A 23,551-nucleotide genomic window follows, 5' to 3' on the forward strand; every position below is an offset into this window, starting at 1 on the left:
TCATTTACGACCAAGAGCTCAGCAGACACAGAAGATGTCTGTGTTTGCCCAAGTGCTGCCAGTGTGCTTTACAGAATGGCTGCATTGGTCTACATCCCTACCAGCAATGCACAAGGATTCCCATATCCTATGTTCCACCCGTACTTAACACTATATGGCTTTCCAGTTTCTGTTAGTCTAAAAGGTAGATCCATATCATGGTTTGAACATCTCTGAAAACTGATGAGTCTGAACGTTCCTTTATATGGCTTGTTGGCCTTCTAGGTTTCTCTGCCTCTCATTAGCTCTTCACAGACTTTGTTCATTTTCTCACTAGGGTTCCCGCTTTTTTTCATTGTTGACTTGCAGGAGTTTCTAGTTAAATTTAGACACTGGAAAATTTGTTTTCCCAAAATCTTCTGTATTTAACTTTGACATCTTCATCAAACAAAAAGCATGAATCTTGATTAATTAAATGCATTGTTTCTTTTTTTTTTTTTTTTGCCTTTTGGTTTCAGTTTCCAATGTCTCCTCCTGCCTCTAGGTCACAGCAGTATTTTGTATTTTGTTATATTCAATTTTATAGCTTTACATTTTTACATTTAGGTCTTTAGTGCTGTGACACTCACTTCTGCACACGGTATTAAGTGGAGATCAAGTATTTTTCTCCATAAAGTGAGACAGTTTTCCCAACACCGTCTGCTACACAGTCCGTCCATCCTCTTTGATTTGTGCTACTTTACTGTATATTAAGTCCCCAAATATTCATGGGTCTGTTTCTGAGCTCTTTATTATGTTCACTCGCTTTCTATTCTTGTGCCAATACAATACTGATTTTATTTCCATGGTTTTGTAAGATGTACTAATATCAGGTAGGAAGGGCCAACCCCACCCACACCTCCCACATTTACTCCTCTTTATTCAAGGATGACTTAGCTATTTAGGACCTTTATTCTTTCATAAACATTTTAGAATATGCTTACCATATTCCTCAAAATATCCAAATGAAACTTGAATTGGAATTGCACTAATATGATATTAGGTTGATTCATCCAAGAAAATAAGAATTATCTCCATTTATTTAGATCATCTTCTCTGAACACACATTTTTAACAAGAAAATATGACGTTGGCAGTAATGATTTTGATTCAAGCTTAAGCAAAACATTCACTACAAACATATATACCTAAATAAGCTATTTAATTCTTAAACTGTAACTTACCAAAGCAGTTATTGTAGGGAAGTTTTTGGACATTTCTCTAAGAAGGGTACAAGTCCTAACATCCCATAGCTCCAGGGGTTTATCTCTGAATACGACTGCCAAATACTGCCTAAAATAAACAAAATTACTAAATTAGCCCCTTTTTGCAAAAATTTCACCGTGAATTAGACCAAATAAAAAGTTCAGTAAATTGAAAAACTCAGCTGATGCATTCTAAATACAGATAATTTAAACTACCATTTAGCACCACGATTAACAGTCATAAGAAGGTAAAGCTCTAAGATGACCTGTGAGAGAACATACAGTCTCACACAATTAGGCAAGGAGTCCAACTCGGAAGAAAGAGTGGCATAGATTCAAATCCTGATGCCACAACTTATGTTAACCCTCCTGAGGCTCAATTTCTCACATATAACAGGAGAATCTCATCATGTACCTCAATTAATTGATATACAGATTATGGTAAACAGTCAATGAAAAGGTATGTAAAGTTTCTATCATCTTACTACAGTTGGTATTCAACAAATGCCACTTTATTCACTTTCTATTAAGCCTGAAAGAAGTACTGAATGACATCAACGAGTGTAATTCAACAAACATAATTTGAGCACTGACTACTCAATAAGCATTATGAGGAAGTAAAATATTATCAGCAAATGATGGCTGACACAGAGGAAATGTGACAGAGTAGGAAGATCCCTGTACTCCCTGTATCAAAGGACAGAGATTCTTCCACTCAGGACCATGTGTGACCCCAATAGAAAGTAGAAATTTACAGAAGGATACCTGGCAAAACACCCAAATAGTTTGAAGTTAAAAAATATACCTCTGAATAACACCCTATGGAAATTTTTAAAGATTATAATGTGAATTAAAATGAAAACATATAACCATAACAAAAATTGTAGGATACAGGAAGTGGTGCTCATATAGCATTAACTGTTTACATTACATTTTAGAGAATCAACTTAATTCAATTATCTAAGTTTCTATGTTAGAAAACTATGTAAAAAAAGAAGAGCATATTTAAAAAGTAAGCAGAAGAACAAAAGATAAGCATGACAGTCAATGAAATTGAAAATGGAAAAATCATAGAGAAGAATCAAATGAACCAAAAGTAGTTTCTTGGAAAAGATCAATAAATAAAATTGGTTGATATAATTTACTGATATTAGGAGTGGGAGAGATAATCACTGATCACAGAGCCATGATGAACAAGCTTATTTCAATAAATTAGTAAACTCAGCAACTTCAACAAAATGGACAGATTACTTGAAAGACACCAATTACCAAAGCTCAAAAAAAGAGAATCTAAATAGTCCTATATTTATGAAAAAAACTGAATTTGTATTTAAAAACTTTTCCACAAAGAAAATTTTAGGTTCAGATGGGTTTCCTAATGAATTTTTCCTATTTAGTAAGAAATAATATCAATTCTACACAAACTCATTCAAAAAAAAGGAGAGAGAATACTTTACAACACATTCTGCAAGGTCAGTATTACCCTGATACCAAAACAAAGCATATTACATAAAAACGAGACCAATATCCTTCATGAACAAGATATAAAAACTCTTAATAATATATCATAAAACTCTTAATAATATATCAATAAATCAAATCCAGCAATATGTCAAAACAGTAACACATCATGACCAACTAGAGTTTATTCCGGGAATGTCATGTTGGCTTAACATCTGAAAATCAATCGATGTAATTCACCGTATTAGCGAACTTCAAAACAAAAAGAAAAACAAAATAACACACACACACCATGCGATGATATCAATGAATACAGAAAAAGCATTTGATAAATTCAACACCTGGCCGGGCGCGGTGGCTCACGCTTGTAATCCCAGCACTTTGGGAGGCTGAGGCGGGCGGATCACAAGGTCAGGAGATCGAGACCACTGTGAAACCTCGTCTCTACTAAAAATACAAAAAATTGCCGGGCGCGGTGGCTCACGCTTGTAATCCCAGCACGTTGGGAGGCCGAGGCAGGCGGATCACGAGGTCAGGAGATCGAGACCACCGTGAAACCCCGTCTCTACTAAAAAAAATACAAAAAATTAGCCGGGCGTGGTAGCGGGCGCCTGTAGTCCCAGTTACTGGGAGAGGCTAAGGCAGGAGAATGGCGTGAACCTGGGAGGAGGAGCTTGCAGTGAGCCGAGATTGCGCCACTGCACTCCAGCCTGAGTGATAGAGCGAGACTCCGTCTCCAAAAAAAAAAAAAATACAAAAAATTAGCCGGGCGTGGTGGTGGGCACCTGTAGCCCCAGCTACTCGGAGAGGCTGAGGCAGGAGAATGGCGTGAACCCGGGAGGCGGAGCTTGCAGTGAGCCGAGATTGCGCCACTGCACTCCAGCCTGGGCGACAGAGCGAGACTCCGTCTCAAAAAATTAAAAAAAAAAAAAAAAAAAAAAAAAAAAAAAATTCAACACCTACTCATGATACAAAGGCTCAGCAAACTAGGAATAAAACTTTTTCAACTTGATGAAGGGAATATATAAAAAATCTACAGCTAGTATCATACTTAATGTTGAAAGACTGAATGCTTTCTCCGTAAGGTCCAGGATCAGAGCAAAGATGTCAGCTCGTAGCTGACATCTAAGTTCTAATCAACACTATACAGGAGGTCCTAATTAGTGCAAGCAAAAAGAAGGCCTATAGATCGAAAAGATGTAAAGGTGTCTTTACTGGCAAACGAGACTGTCTCTATAGAAAACCCTAAAGAATTAACAAAAGCACCTATACTAGAAGTAGTAACTAAGCTTAGCATGGTCACAAGGCACAAGGTCAATATCAGAAAATTAACTGTATTTTAATATACAAATAATAAATAATTGAAATTTAAAAATGTCATTTATAAAAGCATCAAAGAAAACACAAAATATAATTAACAAATAATATGTAAGACTTAAACACTGAAAACTACAAAATATTGCTGAAATTTTAAAAGACCTAAATAAGTGGAGAGATATACCACATTCATGGATTACAAAACTTGTTAAGATACCAGTTCTTCCCCTCACTGATCGATGGGTTCAATGCAATCCCAATCAAAATCTCAGAAAGATTTTTTGGTAAAACTGATAGTCTGATTCTAAAATTTATATGGAAATGCAAAGATCTTAGAAAAGCCAAAACAAGTTTGAAAACTACTTTAGAAAGCTTACTCTTTGTAATTTTGATGGATTTTCATTCAGTTTCTATTTTTAATAATACTGCTTTACATGTTATTTTCCCCTAAAACAAAAAAACTCAATTTCTGGAAGCAAAATGAGTTTAAATTATACATAAAGAAAATGAGTTATTTCACTCAGTAACTCCATGCTTAGATAGAAGTACATAAGAACTTTATCTGAAAGTAAATAACAATTCATGCAAAAGTTACCTCATCTTTTTAGAAGTGGAGAATTAAAAGTGACAGCAACTTAATTTTGTAATCAAAATATTTTCTTTGGGCTGCATATCACCATTTGCTATCACTAAAAAGATTCTATATGTATTCCAGCACATTCCCATTTTCTTAAAGATTAAAAAAATCCACGAGATTTCATTGTGATAACACCATAGACTTTTTTTAGGTTGACACTTACTTCAAATGAGATACTTTAATCATTTCGATGGGAGATTCATCATTGCCTCTTTCACCACGAAAAGCAATGCTCCTACCTTTAATTGCAAATATTTAAAAAAGTGAGAACAGTGCATAAAACATGTATGAAAAACAAGAAGCCACGCCAATGTAATTTGATCAGTCCTACCCTTCCTACCCTGTTCTCCTATTCATTCTTCCATTTGCTTCTAATGTTTCTGTTTTTTCGGGGTTTTTTTTTTTTGAGATGGAGACACACTTTGTTACCCAGGCTGGAGTGCAGTGGTGCAATCTTGGCTCACTGCAACCTCCACCTCCCAGGTTCAAGTGATTTTCTTGCCTTAGCATCCCAAGTAGCTGGGATTATAGGCGCTCGCCACCACGCCAACTCATTTTTGTACTTTTAGTAGAGATGGGGTTTCACGATGTTGGCCAGGCTGGTCTTGATCTCCTAACCTCTAGTGATCCATCTGCCTCGGCCTCCCAAAGCACTGGGATTACAGGTGTGAGCCACGGTGCCCAGTTGCTTCTAAGCTGTTTCTAATGATGTAAGTTCAAAGAATATTCTCAAAAGTGTTACAAACTAATGATCAATAATATATCACATATTCAGATATTTATTTTGTAAAAAGGCGTTTTCATGTCACACAGTTTCTTGAATTCTATAATTCAATTTTAGAAATTTAAAAAAACAACGTTAAGTTTTAAGATATTTATGGTACAGCAATTGTCGGGTGTGAAAATTACTTATTTAAAGTAATATTTAATACAAACATTCCCATGTTTCCAAATACTAATTAGTGGGGGAAAAACTCTTGAAACATGTATTTAAGATTTTCTTGTCCCATGTGCAAAATACTAGTTAAATATTTTGAACATGTTCCTCTCAAAACATCTTTATAAACTGGAAACTAGGGAATAACTACTGTGTTCATGTATGCTGTGAAAGAATGAGTTACCCACAAAGGAAGCTACATGATTTTCTGTGAATAAAAAAAGTATAAATTCTACCTTGTATGTTTTAGTATCTTGTGTTAGATTTTTATCTACATTAAACAAAAGAGAGAACCTACTCAATTCAAGGACAACTGAAGGCCTAAATACCTTCCTACTCTTTGTTGAGATTCCGTCATGTGGAATCTCACTATACTCACTATTATTATACCCCAAACAGCCCATGTCCTGTCCTGACTGCACTAGTCTGCTGCCCTCCTTAGAAGCCCAGGCTATAAAAGTCTACCATCTATGAACTCAAATATCCCACTTAAGGAAATCTGTAACTGTTACTGTAGATGTTTGTTCCTTAAAAATACATCTGTGCAAAGCAGATTTTAAGTTATCTAACAGTCCTGAACTTGAGCTGACCAAAACAAATAAAACAGGGATTTTTTTTTTTTTTTTAATCAATGATACTAGACAACAGCATTTTATCCCTGGGATCACTAGAGAGAGGGCCAGTACCACTCTGTTGGCAAATTAGGAACTTGGGGATGAGAGTCAATGGAGAGGTCACTTCCAATGAGACTAGAGCAGCAACACTGGACTAAAGATGGGGATGATTCCTTGAAGTTCAGTAACATACCCTGAGAAGTAAGAACAACTGGATCTTTGAGAGCTTGAAAATACATATGGAGAACATAAAAAAGCAACCATGTAGTTCATTTATTTACAATTTACTTGATTTACAATCATTTATTTGATTTAATTCATTTTACACATACATACACATGCTCTCATTGGTTAAGATCATCTACATATGATTCATGTTGCTATACCATTTTAAAGAAACTCATCGCAATTTTATTTTTAAAAAAACCTCTTTGAAACTACTGCATACACCAGAAAATAATTTGAAACTCCTTATATTTTCAAATTCCTCATTTTGAAATTCACTGGGTTTAGGCTTTTAACAATTCTGAAAAAGTTACCTTATTGGGACGTTTCCTACTGTAGAATCTTCAAAATCCCAAATTAAGTTTCTCTATTTATTCAGCCAGAGACTATTACAAGTTTTAAATTTGAGCATTTAAAAACAATCCTTAACCTATAAATTTTCTAAGTGTTTCCTATAAAAGCCAAAATTTTCAGCAGAGACTCTAATAAAGTCCATGGACAGAGTTATTTTTAAATCGATCTTTTAAAGTTGGTTATATATAACAATGGACTTAACAGTAGAACTGGTATCCTATTTTTTAATGAATCTGTCTGTTCAGGCTAATGGTCCTCCATTTTACCATGTATTTGTGTCAACAACATTTCCATGTAAACAACGATGAGGCCTTTCTAGGGCAATTATTAGAGAATAAAAGAATAAATATATAAGCACGAAATATAAGAAAAAATTCCAAGGTGAAAGAAGTACTTTCAAACATGTTTTATAAATAGCAACATGTTTATTCAATATGACAAATCTATTTGGATCTTTAAAAACAAACCTGTTGGAAGATCAACCAGTTGAAGTTCATTTCTCACTAATCCCATATTGTTTGGTGTTGAGGTAGCAAAAGAAAGAAAACTAGTCAAGCTTGTCCATTCAATACCCCTATAATAGGAAATGAGATAAAGGTTAAACTAATTCTCTTTTTTATTTGAAAGGTTCATTTATTTGAAAAATAAGTTTTCCAAAGACCTAAATTTTATTACACAAATTAATTAAAAAGTAAGTACTACCTTTTATCTTAACGTGACTTTTTATTTGAGACTGTATTAGCATACCTAACACATACAAAATCATTTCTAACCAAAACTTTATCTACAAATGTAATGACAAGATAGTTTAGTTATCAGGATTCACATCAGTATTAGTATGACTATTAAAATCTGGCCAGGGAGAGAGTAATATGACAGTAGTTTCAGCCTACCAGACAAAGACACAAACTAATGACCTAAGAAAATCTACATGTACCTCTCTATTTTGTTTACTTCTAAGTATCTTCCATTGCATTATAAGCTTCAAAGGCTTTCTCTGTTTATAAGCATAGAGAAGATACTCAACAGATATTCATAAAGTATCACAAGTTAAAACATCATGGTTTTAAAAACACACACACTTTGTGCTATCTGCTGTCATGAGTCCCCGGCACAGTATATACAACCTTCAAGTGCTTTAGATTATGATTTTTTAAAAACACACTAATAAAAGGTAGAAAAACAACTTTCTAAAAGTTAACCTTATTTGGACATGAAAATCTAAAATGTTTTGAGTTTACTGCTAATAAATTCAGACTTTTTATAATACATCGTGAAAGTTTTTTTTGTTTGTTTTTTTTGAGACAGAGTCTCACTGTCACCCAAGCTGGAGTGCAGTGACACAATCTCAACTTACTGCAACCTCTGCCTCCCAGGATCAAGAGATCCTCCCACCTCAGGCTCCCAAATAGCTGAGCCTACAGGTGTGTGCTACCATGCCCGGCTAATTTTTGTATTTCTGTGAAATTTTCTTAATGGCTTTTGATTATAATACTAAAATTGCATTAACTGAAACACAAAGCAGGATTTTAGCGTTCTCTTGGGCAGTATCTCTGAATATAAAATACAAATTATTTTCAAAATGGCAATGAAGAGGAAAAATTCATATAAAAATGGAGTATCTTTGTATGATCATTCATGACATTTATCTGATGAGTAGTATATCCCTCAGAGTTAGTATCCCAAGTAACACTTATAATCAATTTCAATGTTACTCAACCATAAATATTATCTTAGCATGTATAAGTCAAGTATTTAGTGACATCTATAACCTGACTAATCCAGGATAATAAACCTTACTTAAAATTAATACCTCTCTGATTAATTAGCTATTAAAACTTTCTGTGTTTGAAAAAAAATGACAACATGTTTGATTTTTCAGAAGCATGTGTGAAATTCTTAGCACAAATCTTGGCTCAGCCAACATTTTAATTTTACTGCCAACATGATTCCTACTAACCTACGTGCGTATTTCAGCAGGAGATGCAGCATATGCACCGTTAAGTATAAGTGAAGAGTTCGGGCTCTGAGGCTTCAAAGGCCTAGGGTGAATTCCATCTAGCTCCTTCACAGATTACTCTGTAATTTTCAGTTTCTTACTCTGTAGACTGGAAATACAATACCTGCCCCATACGATTGTAGTGGGGATTCAATGAAATGATACATGTAAAGTATTAATAGTTAACATAATGCCTAGAATAAGTAGTGATTAAATGGAGAGTTTCGATTGGTTAGTGTTGACCATAAAAGGAAACACCAGACACACAAGGCAGGGTGAAAGGAAATGTCCAGAGAAGAGTAGATGGGAAAGAGAGAGAGAGAAGATTCAGCAGTGTAAGCAGAGACTACTAGAAGTGCCAGGATGGCAAGCTACAGACATTACAACAGAAGAGAAGAGATGAATAACAGCCTGAAAGAGTCCAAACAGATACCTGTGTCACTGCACCTCAAAAGCCCAAAGCTTTTAAAGACATTATTATTCCATGTAAATGTATCTGGGGAGATGCCGTACAGGAACAGCATAAGGTGGCAATAAACAGTCACCTGGGCTGCACCACACAACAATGCACTTGAAACAATAAGACAATGCAAACTTTTCAGAGATTTCCATCACAATCAGAAGCTGTGATACTTAAAAGGTTAACCTGGCCTGGCGCGGTGGCTCACGCCTGTAATCCCAGCACTTTGGGAGGCAGAGGGAGGTAAATCATCTGAGGTCAGGAGTTGAAGACCAGCCTGACCAACATGGTGAAATCTCGTCTCTACTAAAAAACACAAAAATTAGCTGGGCATGGTAGCATACACCTGTAATCCCAGCTACTTGGGAGGATGAGGCAGGAGAATTGCTTGAACCTGGGAGACAGAGGTTGCAGTGAGCTAAGATGATGCCATTCCACTCTAGCCTGGGCGACAAGAGCAAAACTCCACCTCAAAAAAAAAAAAAAAAAAAAGAAAAAAGAGGTTAACCCTTCTCCATTAAGAAAATGCATGTACTCAGGATAATGTGTTTGCTAAGGGTTCATTGAGAATTTTTATACACAAGACCTACAATTATTTAATGTACAGAAAACAGAAAAATGACCTTTCTTATGCTTTCACTGAAAGATCACAAAAAAAATACTGGAAACTGGCCGGGGGCAGTGGTTCCCACCTGTAATCCCAGCACTTTGGGAGGCTGAGGTGGGTGGATCACTTGAGGTGAGTTCAACACCAGCCTGGCCAACATGGTGAAACCCCGTCTCTACTAAAAATACAAAATTTAGCTGGGCATGGTGGCACGTGCCTGTAGTCCTAGCTACTCAAGAGGCTGAGGCATAAGAATCACTTGCAACCAGGAGGCGGAGATCATAGTGAGCTGAGATCGCGCCACTGCACTCTAGCCTGGGTGACAGAGTAAGACTGTCTCAAAAAACAAACAAACAAAAAAGTGGAAATTCATATTTTATATGTGTAACTCTACAATCTATCATTGATAGGGCACAAAAGGAAAATAGCCTTGCGTTCAGCAAAATAATGCTATGGACAGCACAGATACGCATTTTGGAACAGAAAGCAAGCAGCACTTTTCTGTCAATTTAGCCTTCCCTCGGACAGCTCTGCATACACAGAACTCATAAGCAGATCATGTCCTAAAAATCAAAGAATAAATACTATGCAGTGTTCTGATGATGTTAAAACAAAGAATAAATAAGACAAATTAACAATTAAAATGACTTTATTTGAATTTGTCATAAGCAGTCCTACTGATGGATCATTATAGAAATGAAAAATACACAGCCATAAAAAAGAATGAGTTCATGTCCTTTGCAGGGACATGGATGGAACTGGAAGCCATCATTCTCAGCAAACTAACACAGGAACAGAAAACCAAACACTGCATGTTCTCACTCATAAGTGGGAGTTGAACAATGAGAACACATAGACACACGGAGAGGAACATCACACACTGGGGCCTGTTGGGGGTTGAGGGGCAAGGGGAGGGAGAGTATTAGGAGAAATACCTAACACATATGGGGCTTAAAACCTAGATAACGGGTTGACAGGTGCAACAAACCACCAAGGCACATGTATATCTATGTAACAAACCGGCACATTCTGCACATGTATCCCACAACTTAAAGTAAAATTAAAGAAAAAAAAGAAAGAGGAAGTGTGGTACATATACACCATGGAATACTATGCAGTCATAAAAAGGGAGATCATGTCCTTTGCAGGGATATGGATGGAGCTAGAAGCCATCATCCTCAGCAAACTAACAGAGGAACAGAAAAACCAAACACTGTATGTTCTCACTCATAGGTGGGAGTTGAACAATGAGAACACATGGACACAGGGAAGGGAACAACACACACCAGGGCCTGTTGGCGAGGGCATGTGAGGGGAGGGAGAGCATCAGGACAAATAGCTAATGCATGTGGAGCTTAAAACCTAGGTGATGGGTTGACAGGTGCAGCAAACCACCAAGGCACATGTATACCTATGTAACAAATGCACACATTCTGCACATGTATCCCGGAACTTAAAGTTGAAATGAAGGAAAAAATGTTAACGGCGGCCAGAGAGAAAGGTCGGGTTACCCACAAAGGGAAGCCCATCAGACTAACAGCTAATCTCTCGGCAGAAACTCTACAAGCCAGAAGAGACTAGGGGCCAATATTCAACATTCTTAAAGAAAAGAATTTTCAACCCGGAATTTCATATCCAGCCAAACCAAGCTTCATAAGTGAAGGAGAAATAAAATACTTTACAGACAAGCAAATGCTGAGTGATTTTGTCACCACCAGGCCTGCCCTAAAAGAGCTAGTGAAGGAAGCACTAAACGTGGAAAGGAACAATCGGTACCAGCCACTGCAAAAACATGCCAAATTGTAAAGACCATCAAAGCTAGGAAGATACTGCATCAACTAACGAGCAAAATAACCAACTAACATCATAATGACAGGATCAAATTCACACATAACAATATTAACTTTAAATGTAAATGGGCTAAATGCTCCAATTAAAAGACATAGACTGGCAAATTGGATAAGAAGTCAAGACTCATCAGTGTGCTGTATTCAGGAAACCCATCTCACGTGCAGAGACACACACAGACTCAAAATAAAGGGATGGAGAAAGATCTATCAAGCAAATGGAAAACAAAAAAAAGGCAGGGGTTGCAATCCTAGTCTCTGATAAAATAGACTTTAAACCAACAAAGATCAAAAGAGACAAAGAAGGCCATTACACAATGGTAAAGGGATCAATTCAACAAGGAGAGCTAACTAACCTAAATATATATGCACCCAACACAGGAGCACCCAGATTCATAAAGCAAGTCCTGAGTGACCTACAAAGGGACTTAAACTCCCACACAATAATAATGGGAGATTTTAACATCCCACTGTCAACATTAGACAGATCAATGAGACAGAAAGTTAACAAGGATATCCAGGAATTGAACTCAGCTCTGCACAAAGTGGACCTAATAGACATCTACAGAACTCTCCACCCCAAATCAACAGAATATACATTTCTTTCAGCACCACACCACACCTATTCCAAAATTGACCACATAGTTGGAAGTAAAGCTCTCCTCAGCAAATGTAAAAGAACAGAAATTATAACAAACTCTCTCTCAGACCAGAGTGCAATCAAACTAGAACTCAGGATTAAGAAACTCACTCAAAACCGCTCAATTACATGGAAACTGAACAACCTGCTCCTGAATGACTACTGGGTACATAATGAAATGAAGGCAGAAATAAAGATGTTCTTTGAAACCAACGAGAACAAAGACACAACATATCAGAATCTCTGGGACACATTCAAAGCAGTGTGTAGAGGGAAATTTATAGCACTAAATGCCCACAAGAGAAAGCAGGAAAGATCCAAAATTGACACCCTAACATCACAATTAAAAGAACTAGAAAAGCAAGAGTAAACACATTCAAAAGCTAGCAGAAGGCTAGAAATAACTAAAATCAGAGCAGAACTGAAGGAAATAGAGACACAAAAAACCCTCCAAAAAATTAATGAATCCAGGAGCTGGTTTTTTGAAAAGATCAACAAAATTGATAGACCGCTAGCAAGAATAATAAAGAAGGAGAGAAGAATCAAATAGATGCAATAAAAAATGAAAAAGGGGGTATCACCACTGATCCCACAGAAATACAATCTACCATCAGAGAATACTACAAACACCTCTATGCAAATAAACTAGAAAATCTAGAAGAAATGGATAAATTCCTCGACAAATACACCCTCCCAAGACTAAACCAGGAAGAAGTTGAATCTCTGAATAGACCAATAACAGGTTCTGAAATTGTGGCAATAATCAATAGCTTACCAACCAAAAAGAGTCCAGGACCTGATGGATTCACAGCCGAATTCTACCAGAGGTACAAGGAGGAACTGGTACCATTCCTTCTGAAACTATTCCAATCGATAGAAAAAGAGGGAATCCTCCCTAACTCATTTTATGAGGCCAGCATCGTCCTGATACCAAAGCCTGGCAGAGACACAACCAAAAAAGAGAATTTCAGACCAATATCCTTGATGAACATTGATGCAAAAATCCTCAATAAAATACTGGCAAACCGAATCCAGCAGCACATCAAAAAGCTTATCCACCATGATCAAGTGGGCTTCATCCCTGGGATGCAAGGCTGGTTCAACATACACAAATCAATAAATGTAATCCAGCATATAAACAGAACCAAAGACAAAAACACATGATTATCTCAATAGATGCAGAAAAGGCCTTTGACAAAATTCAACAACCCTTCATGCTAAAAACTCTCAATAAATTAGTTATTGATGGGACGTATCTCAAAATCATAAGAGCTATCTATGACAAACCCACAGCCAATATCATACTGAATGGGCAAAAACTGGAAGCATTCCCTTTGAAAACTGCCACAAGACAGGGATGCCCTCTCTCACCACTCCTATTCAACATAGTGCTGGAAGTTCTGGCCAGGGCAATCAGGCAGGAGAAGGAAATAAAGGGTATTCAATTAGGAAAAGAGGAAGTCAAATTGTCCCTGTTTGCAGATGACATGATTGTATATCTAGAAAACCCCATCGTCTCAGCCCAAAATCTCCTTAAGCTGATTAGCAACTTCAGCAAAGTCTCAGGATACAAAATCGACGTACAAAAATCACAAGCATTCTTGTACACCAATCACAGACAAACAGAGAGCCAAATCATGAGTGGACTCCCATTCACAATTGCTTCAAAGAGAATAAAATACCTAGGAATCCAACTTACAAGGGATGTGAAGGACCTCTTCAAGGAGAACTACAAACCACTGCTCAATGAAATAAAAGAGGATGCAAACAAATGGAAGAACATTCCATGCTCATGGGTTGGAAGAATCAATATCATGAAAATGGCCATACTGCCCAAGGTAATTTATAGATTCAATGCCATCCCCATCAAGCTACCAATGACTTTCTTCACAGAATTGGAAAAAACTACTTTAAAGTTCATATGGAACCAAAAAAGAGCCCGCATCGCCAAGTCAATCCTAAGCCAAAAGAACAAAGCTGGAGGCATCACGCTACCTGACTTCAAACTATACTACAACGCTACAGTAACCAAAACAGCATGGTACTGGTACCACAACAGAGATATAGATCAATGGAACAGAACAGAGCCCTCAGAAATAATGCTGCATATCTACAACTATCTGATCTTTGACAAACCTGACAAAAACAAGAAATGGGGAAAGGCTTCCCTATTTAATAAATGGTGCTGGGAAAACTGGCTAGCCATATGGAGAAAGCTGAAACTGGATCCCTTCCTTACACCTTATAGAAAAATTAATTCAAGATGGATTAAAGACTTAAATGTTACACCTAAAACCATAAAAACTCTAGAAGAAAACCTAGGCAATACCATTCAGGACATAGGCATGGGCAAGGACTTCATGTCTAAAACACCAAAAGCAATGGCAACAAAAGCCAAAATTGACAAATGGGATCTAATTAAACTAAAGAGCTTCTGCACAGCAAAAGAAAGTACCATCAGAGTGAACAGGCAACCCACAAAATGGGAGAAAATTTTCGCCACCTACTCATCTGACAAAGGGCTAATATCCAGAATCTACAATGAACTCAAACAAATTTACAAGAAAAAAACAAACAATCCGATCAAAAAGTGGGCGAAGGACATGAAGAGACACTTCTCAAAAGAAGACATTTATGCAGCCAAAAAACACATGAAAAAATGCTCATCATCACTGGCCATCAGAGAAATGCAAATCAAAACCACAATGAGATACCATCTCACACCAGTTAGAATGGCTATCATTAAAAAGTCAGGAAACAACAGGTGCTGGAGAGGATGTGGAGAAATAGGAACACTTTTACACTGTTGGTGGGAATGTAAACCAGTTCAACCATTGTGGAAGTCAGTGTGGCGATTCCTCAGGGATCTAGAACTAGAAATACCATTTGACCCAGCCATCCCATTACTGGGTATATACCCAAAGGACTATAAATCATGCTGCTATAAAGACACATGCACACGTATGTTTATTGCGGCACTATTCACAATAGCAAAGACTTGGAAACAACCCAAATGTCCAACAACCATAGACTGGATTAAGAAAATGTGGCACATATACACCATGGAATACTATGCAGCCATAAAAAATGATGAGTTCGTGTCCTTTGTAGGGACATGGATGAAACTGGAAAACATCATTCTCAGTAAACTATCGCAAGGACAAAAAACCAAACACCGCATGTTCTCACTCATAGGTGGGAATTGAACAATGAGAACTCATGGACACAGGAAGGGGAACATCACACTCCGGGGACTGTTGTGGGGTGGGGGGAGTGGAGAGGGACAGCATTAGGAGATATACCTAATGCTAAATGACGAGTTAATGGGTGCAGCACACCAACATGGCACATGGATACATATGTAACAAACCTGCACGTTGTGCACATGTACCCTAAAACCTAAGTTATAATAAAAAAAAATTTTAAACAATAAAAAGTAATAATTTTCAGCAAAATAAATAAATAAATAAAATAAACCTGAACAAGGCAATGTAAGGACATCCAGTGAGAAAACAGCCTGGCCCTTAGGAGAAATAAATGAGGTGCAACAATATTAGTTGGTACAAAAATAGCTGTGCTTTTTGCCATTAAAACTGCAAAAAGCGCAATTACTTTTGCACCAATCTAATAAAAGAGAAAACATTCTCTACTGCTTATGTTCTTTACACAGCAAACAATTAGTTATCATCCTTGATTAACATAGCCATTAGTTGGACATGAACATTACTCAAACTTTTCAAATAATCACCACTACAGATATCACTGGAGTACTCAATGTAGAAAATTCGATGAGAATTTTTTTTCTGATATGATGTTTGTGTTGTCACCATCACAATGACATACTTACTTGACTTCACATGAGTGGATGCTTAACTCCTTGTGTAGCAGACCACTGGTGAGATGGTACACTAGGACAGAACCGTTACCTGTACCTTTCAAAATGACATCATGGAAGAGCATTAATTCAGTGGGAGTTCCAGCACTTTGCAAGAAAAGTCTTTTCTCAAGACTTTAATCACTTAACAACATTTATCTTTTATAAAAGAAACCCGGCCGGGCGCGGTGGCTCACGCTTGTAATCCCAGCACTTTGGGAGGCCGAGGCGGGCGGATCACGAGGTCAGGAGATCGAGACCACGGTGAAACCCCGTCTCTACTAAAAAATACAAAAAATTAGCCGGGCGCGGTGGCGGGCGCCTGTAGTCCCAGATACTCGGAGGCTGAGGCAGGAGAATGGCGTGAACCCGGGAGGCGGAGCTTGCAGTGAGCCGAGATTGCGCCACTGCACTCCAGCCCGGGCGACAGAGCGAGACTCTGTCTCAAAAAAAAAAAAAAAAAAAAAAAAAAAAAAGAAACCCAAACTATGTGTTTAAACAAACACACAAAAAAGAATGAATTTCTCTGGGCCACTTCCTTATTAAAAAAATGGGCCTAACCTCATGTGCTCAAAAACCTTGCCTAATTCCAGGAATAGATTTTTCACAGAAAGACCTTAAAACTTACATTAATACACATACAATTTGAAGAAACACTTTCCTAAGCTTTTATACACATGGGAATTTATACTTTTTGAGACTCAGAAGGTTTATTATAGCTGGTCCTCAAATAAGCAATCTAGCAGAGCTCACTAACCAGGGTTATCCATTTTTCTTTACAAAGTTTGCTTTTTGTTTTGTCTCTTATATTAAACAAATCCTGACAAGAGAGTAAAGTAAGAATGGTTAACTGTGGTCTCTGCAATTAAAGAAACCTGGGCTCAAGCCCTGGCTCTTCCTTATACTCTTGGATGAATTACTTGCCCACACTAAATCTGTGTTTTCATCTCTTTAAAATGGGAAGAGTAGAAAATCTAGTTGTTGGAGATTAAATGGGAAAACATAAAGCACTTAGCACAGTAATTGGCACAAAGTAAGCACTTGGTTAACTATTACTATCCTGTCATCACTATAATTAATAGTTTACAGGTATTATTCTAAAGCTTTTCATGGTCTCAGGTAGTATGTCTAAAGTTTAAACGTAAAGGACATGGACATACATGAGAAAGTAAAGCTTCAGTCTCTATGGTGTTTGTATAAGTTAAGCAAGAAAAGTCAACAGTCTATATGGACAATCACTTTTGCATTGCACATGATTTAAAGATTAATGAATTCATACAAAGCAACAGAGTGGAAGTAAAAATGCTGGGCAAATTCCAATATTATCTTATTTGCTGAATAAAACTCCAGAAATCTTTTGCAAAACTATTCTAGAAAAACACATTGTACAGTTGTTTACATTTATCATCTATTTCATAATAATAAGTTTTGGCACTGAGAAAATAACTAAATTACTAAAATTTTTCAATTAACAGAACTTCATAATAATCAAATGATTTCTGTAATCTGAAAGTTTTAATGATGCTAAACCTATGATCTAATGCACTAGGGGCACCACAAGGAGAATTAATTCCATAGCTGAACTCTTACTTATCTTTCTTAGTGACACCTCTAGACAAACTTTTAGGTACTTATTTTATATTTTTACTTTGTTATACTAAATTCAGTAAATGATATTCACTACATACCAATATAGCTTATTCTGCAATGGAAATCTCAGACCTTGCCATAGCTCTTATTACATAGCTATCCCAAGAAGTAGTTTTCCCCAAGAAATTTACAAAATCCTAACTGACAAATCAGGAACACTGACATAATACATACAAGCACATATGAAGCACACTGATAAATCCTAATTAAAATCTATTAGTGGTGAAATATTAATCAATAGTTTCTAAAGCAAAAATTAAACACTTATCTGCATTATATAAATCGGGACACATATATAGACAATTGAATCATGAAAATCAAATCGCTTTCAAAAGATAGGCACAGAAAAAAACAGGAGAAGGGTACTACCAAACAGTAATACCCAAATGAGTCTTTAACACTGAGAAGTCAGCCATGTTGGCCACAGAATAAATATGGTGAGGTTTTCACCACAAATCACATGTTAATAGACTGGGGGAGAAAGCCAGAAGCCAGCCGATAGCATCTTAAGAAGAAATGTTGAGTTTCAAACAAATACACTGTTTTTCAAAAGTTTTGGAGAAATGTATTTTAATAATGTGTACTTAATAGCAAACTAAATTTTGTTTTTTTTCTCTACGCTGTAAAGAAAATTAGGTTCATCACCTTACTATGAAATCAATGTGACAGCAAGTTGGAACCTAGATAAATTTTTCTACCTATAACATACAAATACACAATTTCACACCAAAAGGCAAATCTTAATTTATAGGGACCATAGCCACTTTAAATAATATTTAATATATAACTCTTAGCAAAAGAAGAACGCTGCTATTATTTTTTTTTTTTTTTTTTTTTTTTTTTGAGACGGAGTCTCGCTCTGTCGCCCAGGCTGGAGTGCAGTGGCGCAATCTCGGCTCACTGCAAGCTCCGCCTCCCAGGTTCACGCCATTCTCCTGCCTCAGCCTCTCCGAGTAGCTGGGACTACAGGTGCCCGCCACCGCGCCCGGCTAATTTTTTGTATTTTTAGTAGAGACGGGGTTTCACCGTGGTCTCGATCTCCTGACCTCGTGATCCGCCCGCCTCGGCCTCCCAAAGTGCTGGGATTACAAGCGTGAGCCACCGCGCCCGGCCTGCTGCTATTATTAAACTATTAACCCTGACTATATTTTTAGTCAATAAAGACCCAACGAAAACTGACATGACATAAAGACTGGGGTGGTCCAATTACAGACAAGGAGCCTGGGATTCAGCACCGCAGGCATGAGCCTCCTGATATTTCCGAGATGAATGGACAGCGTCAGGGACTTGACTGTCCAGTCTCAGGTGGATGAAGACTTGGCATGCCCATTCAATATAAGACGGTTGGAATAAAAGGACAGAAAATTTTTTTTTTTAAAGTTCCAGGATGAGTATTTACAGTTTCACTTAGCCTCTATCTCCTTTTAAAGCATCCTCAAAAAGAATAAAGGATCTTCTAGAAACTAGAAAACCTAAACATCTTATAAAGTGAGTTAAAAAAAAGACCAGGTCAAATACTCACCAACAGCCAGCAGTGGCTGATACATCTTGATGTTTTTTGTGGTCAACGGTGGACACATACGAATAGCAAACTGTGGTGCAGGCAGTCCTGAAAGCAGTCCCGTCAGCAGGAACTTGAGGTGCACTTCCCGCAGAATTGAACCTCTGGGATGTTCTTCCCCAGCAATTGCACTTTGCCCTGATTTGTAATAAAAATAACAAATATATTAACTACAGTGTATGCTGATCTTAAAAAGCTAAAGAAAATTTTCAGTAGAAATGCTCTTCAGGTCTAAAAGTATAATGTAGTTAATGTAGTACTTTGGCGGCTGTGTTATTAGGGACACAATGACTCTGTACCTGGCTATAGGACTTAAATTGCATCGACTAACATTTCAAAGGATATATTACTCCCGAGTCCTGCTATCCAGAATATAGGGACCTATGTCTTCTAAGAAACACTGTTTCAGTCAGTGTTCCTGGTATTAAAGCACAACACAGGCTTCAGAACAGAGCAAGAGAACTTGCATTAGAGAACAGTTTCTGCAGAGTGAACTACTGTACTGCATTCTCATTTTACTGCCTTTTGAAAGGGTTAGTTTTCAATCTGATGTACTCTGTAAAGTACACACAAAATTGGTATTCATGAAAAACAGGTTTAAATAACTTATCCATAATTTCTAAGAAACCTTAACGTGTCAGTGTAATTACAAAATATGTTTTATAAGTAAATATAAAATAAATACAAATATATATTCATAAATCACATGTATAATATATAAGCCATCACTGTCAATAGTTAAGACTTCAGTGGCATTATTTTCACATACACCATTCGTACTTAGGTTATCAAGTCTCACACTAAAAAGATGACTCCAATAAAAATCATTCTAACAAAATCTAAACAGTACAAAGAAATCAAGACTGTTCATTAAAAAGGTATACAAATTTCCTTTCTATAAACCACTATGGAATATTGGGATTAACTTGCCAAAAATAGAATATGCATGAGTATATACATACATGTCTACACACACATAAACACAAACATGTCTATAGTGTGAAAGGAAAAGTGTAAATAATTACTAACAGTGGGTGATGAATACAACCTTTTGAAGCTGTAAAGTTGTTTTAATAATGTTATTTTAAAATCCACAAAATATATAGAAAAAATAGCATTTTAATCCTATTAAAATGATCCCTTAGGATTAGCCACATACTCAATACCAAGCTCTTTGCATAACTTTGGTTAAAAAAAGATGGAGGCCGAGTGTGGTGGCTCACGCCTGTAATCCCAGCACTCTGGGAAGCCGAGGTGGCCGGATCACGAGGTCAGAAGATCGAGGCCAACATGGTGAAACCCTGTCTCTACTAAAAATACAAAAATTAGCTGGGTGTGGTGGCGCACGCCTGTAATCCCAGCTACTCATGAGGCTGAGGCAGGAGAATCGCTTGAACCCGGGAGGCGGAGATTGCAATGAGCCGAGATTGCGCCACTGCAGTCCAGCCTGGTGACAGAGCAAGACTCCATCTCAAAAAAAATAAAATAAAAAATAAAAAAATAAAAAAAAGATGAAATATGAAGGAATGGGAAGCTTAACATGTAAGTGCCACACATACATATATTGGCTTTGAGTTGACTCCCAGGGAATGACACATTTTTCTTCAAGTATTTTTCATAAGAGGCAATTCATAATGTAGGACAGATTAGGCCTTAATAAGTATCAGCATTTATCCAGTGAATATAAATCAGCCTCTGTATTTACCTGAATTGCTAAGAACACAGTGAATTTCAAATTAAAAGTTTAATTAAAAGTTTAAATTAATTATTTACGAAGCTTTATTTATTTAACACTTTAAAATCAACTACATTGTCAAGAACTGCTATACAATCCATATCCATTTGTCTCTTAAAAACTGTAATTTATATCACTTAGATACCTAAACAGCATAAAATTTCAAACTCCTATGGGCTCCATATAACTGATTAGTGCTGTTCTTGTGTGTGTTTATAATTCTTTTCACTTTAAGTTTTCATATTAAGAGTAGACAGAGTGAATTAACTCAAAACATTGTGTTACTGATAAAATAAATTTTGCAAAACATGTGTCCAGGCTTCCTCACATGGAAAGAAAGAATTTTAAATATAATAATAAGTATCACCGAACAAAAGGATTTCATAACTGGCAGAAATGATAAAAAAACTGAGGCCTAGAGATGGATGACGGTCTTGCCCAAGATGACAGTGGAGCTGTCAGGACTGGAGGCCATTGCTAAGGAGCAGGCTCCGGAGCGAGGATTACCCGGGTCACACTTGGGCTCTTCCATTGTGTGACTGTGTGACTGTGTGGTTTAAAGCTTTAATCTCTCTGGGCCTCAGTTCTCATATATATCAAATGGAGATAATATTACTTACATTGCAAAGTTGTACCAAGGTAATATGTAGAATATTTAGCACAGCACTTAACACAGTATTAAGTACCCAATAAAGTGATCTGATTAATGTAATTAATAATGTAATGCTTTTTTTTTTTTTTTTTTTTGAGATCGAGTCTCACTCTGTTGCCCAGGATGGAGTGCAGTGTTGCGATCTCGGCTCACTGCAACCTCCTCCGCCTCCCAGGTTCAAGTGATTCTCCTGCCTCAGCCCCCCAAGTACTAGCTGGGACCACAGGCACATGCCACCGCACCTGGCTAATTCTTATATTTTTAGTAGAGACAGGGTTTCACTATGTTGGCCAGGCTGGTCTCGAACTCCTGACCTCAGGTGATCCTCCCGCCTCGGCCTCCAAAAGTGCTGGGATTATAGGCGTGAGCCACTGCGCCCGGCCAGTGCTCTTTCTAGTACATCACTTATTTAGCATTTCAACAACAACAAAAAAACCCTCCTAAATAATATCATTTTCAATTACATTATAGTAGAATAAATAATGAAACAGAAAATCCCTTATAAACCATAGCCACAACTGTAAAAGAATTAGATGTCCAAATTGCTTGGCATATTTACAAAGTCTTACAATTTCAAGTAGCATAAAATTTGAAATCACAAATTCTCATTCTTCCTTTAATATATACTGGCCTCATAATTAAATAACTTTGAACACTTTATCTCCAAAAATGATTTTTTGAAAGAATCCCCAACATAAAAATAATTCGTGTCAAAAAGTTAAAATAATCTCTTCTAATACTGCTCAGTTACTTTATTCCTTCAGTAAATATTTACTACAAAACAGGCATGCACAAGGTACTGTGCTGAGTGCTGGGAAAGACAAAATAGAATCAAACACTGCACCACCCTTGTGATGCTTATAATTGATGAGATGAAACAAAAGAAAAAAACCCACAATTACAATACAGCTGATAACTGTTAGGAAAAACAAAAGAAGAGCATTTAAATTAGACTTGGGAGATTAAAGAAAACAACATCACAGTTGACTTTTGAATTAGGAGTAGCAGAGAGAAAGGAAGCATGTACTTCATTCCAGGCTGAGGAACCAGCAAACAGCAAGGCCCTAAGTTGGCATGGCGTAGCTCAGCATCGGCTTTACGTCCAAAATCCAGATGCCTAACGTCATTGCTTTCATTTACATCAGTCTATCACGAATGAACATTTTCTATTTCTAACAACTATAATGCAAACCTATGCTACTTCAGGCACTTTTCTACCTAAGTATTTTAAACCCCTCTGATTTATTTAAGAAAGAATGATTCCATGTTCTAGTTTTCTCAAGTATTAACTTTTTTGACTTTAAAATAATTACAAGTGAGTGATTCTATTAATTTTGCCCTTCAGAAAGAATACTTAACATGGAGTTAGAGGGTAAAAAAGCTTACCAATCATGTTATCTAAGGAAAGGTCTGGGAGTTTATTCTGTAGCACTCCTACAGGAATTCCACAGAAAGACACTGGTGAATATAAAGGTGACACACCAGAACTACTGCAAAGACATAATAATTAGAAGGTTTTACATATTTAAAATCTGCATTACATATTAGGAATTCAAATTATTAAGTCCAGATCATGGCATTCTATCTATTTTTATATTATTCATTCATCTTACCCATAGGTGAAATAGCTCTAGCAGATTTACATAATTCCCTAATAATCTAAAGCCTTAATTATTACCTTAAAAATATTTTCATATAAAACCAGCCCTCCTATTTTTATGATTATGGAGATTTTTTATAAAAGGAAACAGGAAACAAA

The 23,551-nt window shown here is 36.8% G+C and overlaps 1 protein-coding gene across 3 annotated transcripts in view; it reads right to left on the minus strand.

The window, feature by feature from the left end:
• WDR11 (WD repeat domain 11) overlaps positions 1-23,551 on the minus strand; it is a 63,248-nt gene that overhangs the window by 23,471 nt on the left and 16,226 nt on the right. For all 3 annotated transcript variants that reach the window (XR_010117440.1, XM_063625048.1, XM_055247030.2), the window contains exons 9-14: positions 23,179-23,282; positions 19,367-19,543; positions 16,168-16,252; positions 7,235-7,341; positions 4,801-4,876; positions 1,202-1,310 (exon numbers count right to left, since the gene is read on the minus strand). Coding sequence is in view for 2 of the 3 variants with exons in the window: in XM_063625048.1 (XP_063481118.1) it covers positions 1,202-1,310; positions 4,801-4,876; positions 7,235-7,341; positions 16,168-16,252; positions 19,367-19,543; positions 23,179-23,282 (658 nt within the window). In the remaining variant the exon portion in view is untranslated. The remainder of the gene's footprint in view (positions 1-1,201; positions 1,311-4,800; positions 4,877-7,234; positions 7,342-16,167; positions 16,253-19,366; positions 19,544-23,178; positions 23,283-23,551) is intronic.

Source organism: Symphalangus syndactylus, chromosome 2 (assembly GCF_028878055.3).
Source record: "Symphalangus syndactylus isolate Jambi chromosome 2, NHGRI_mSymSyn1-v2.1_pri, whole genome shotgun sequence".
Lineage (NCBI taxonomy): Eukaryota > Metazoa > Chordata > Mammalia > Primates > Hylobatidae > Symphalangus > Symphalangus syndactylus.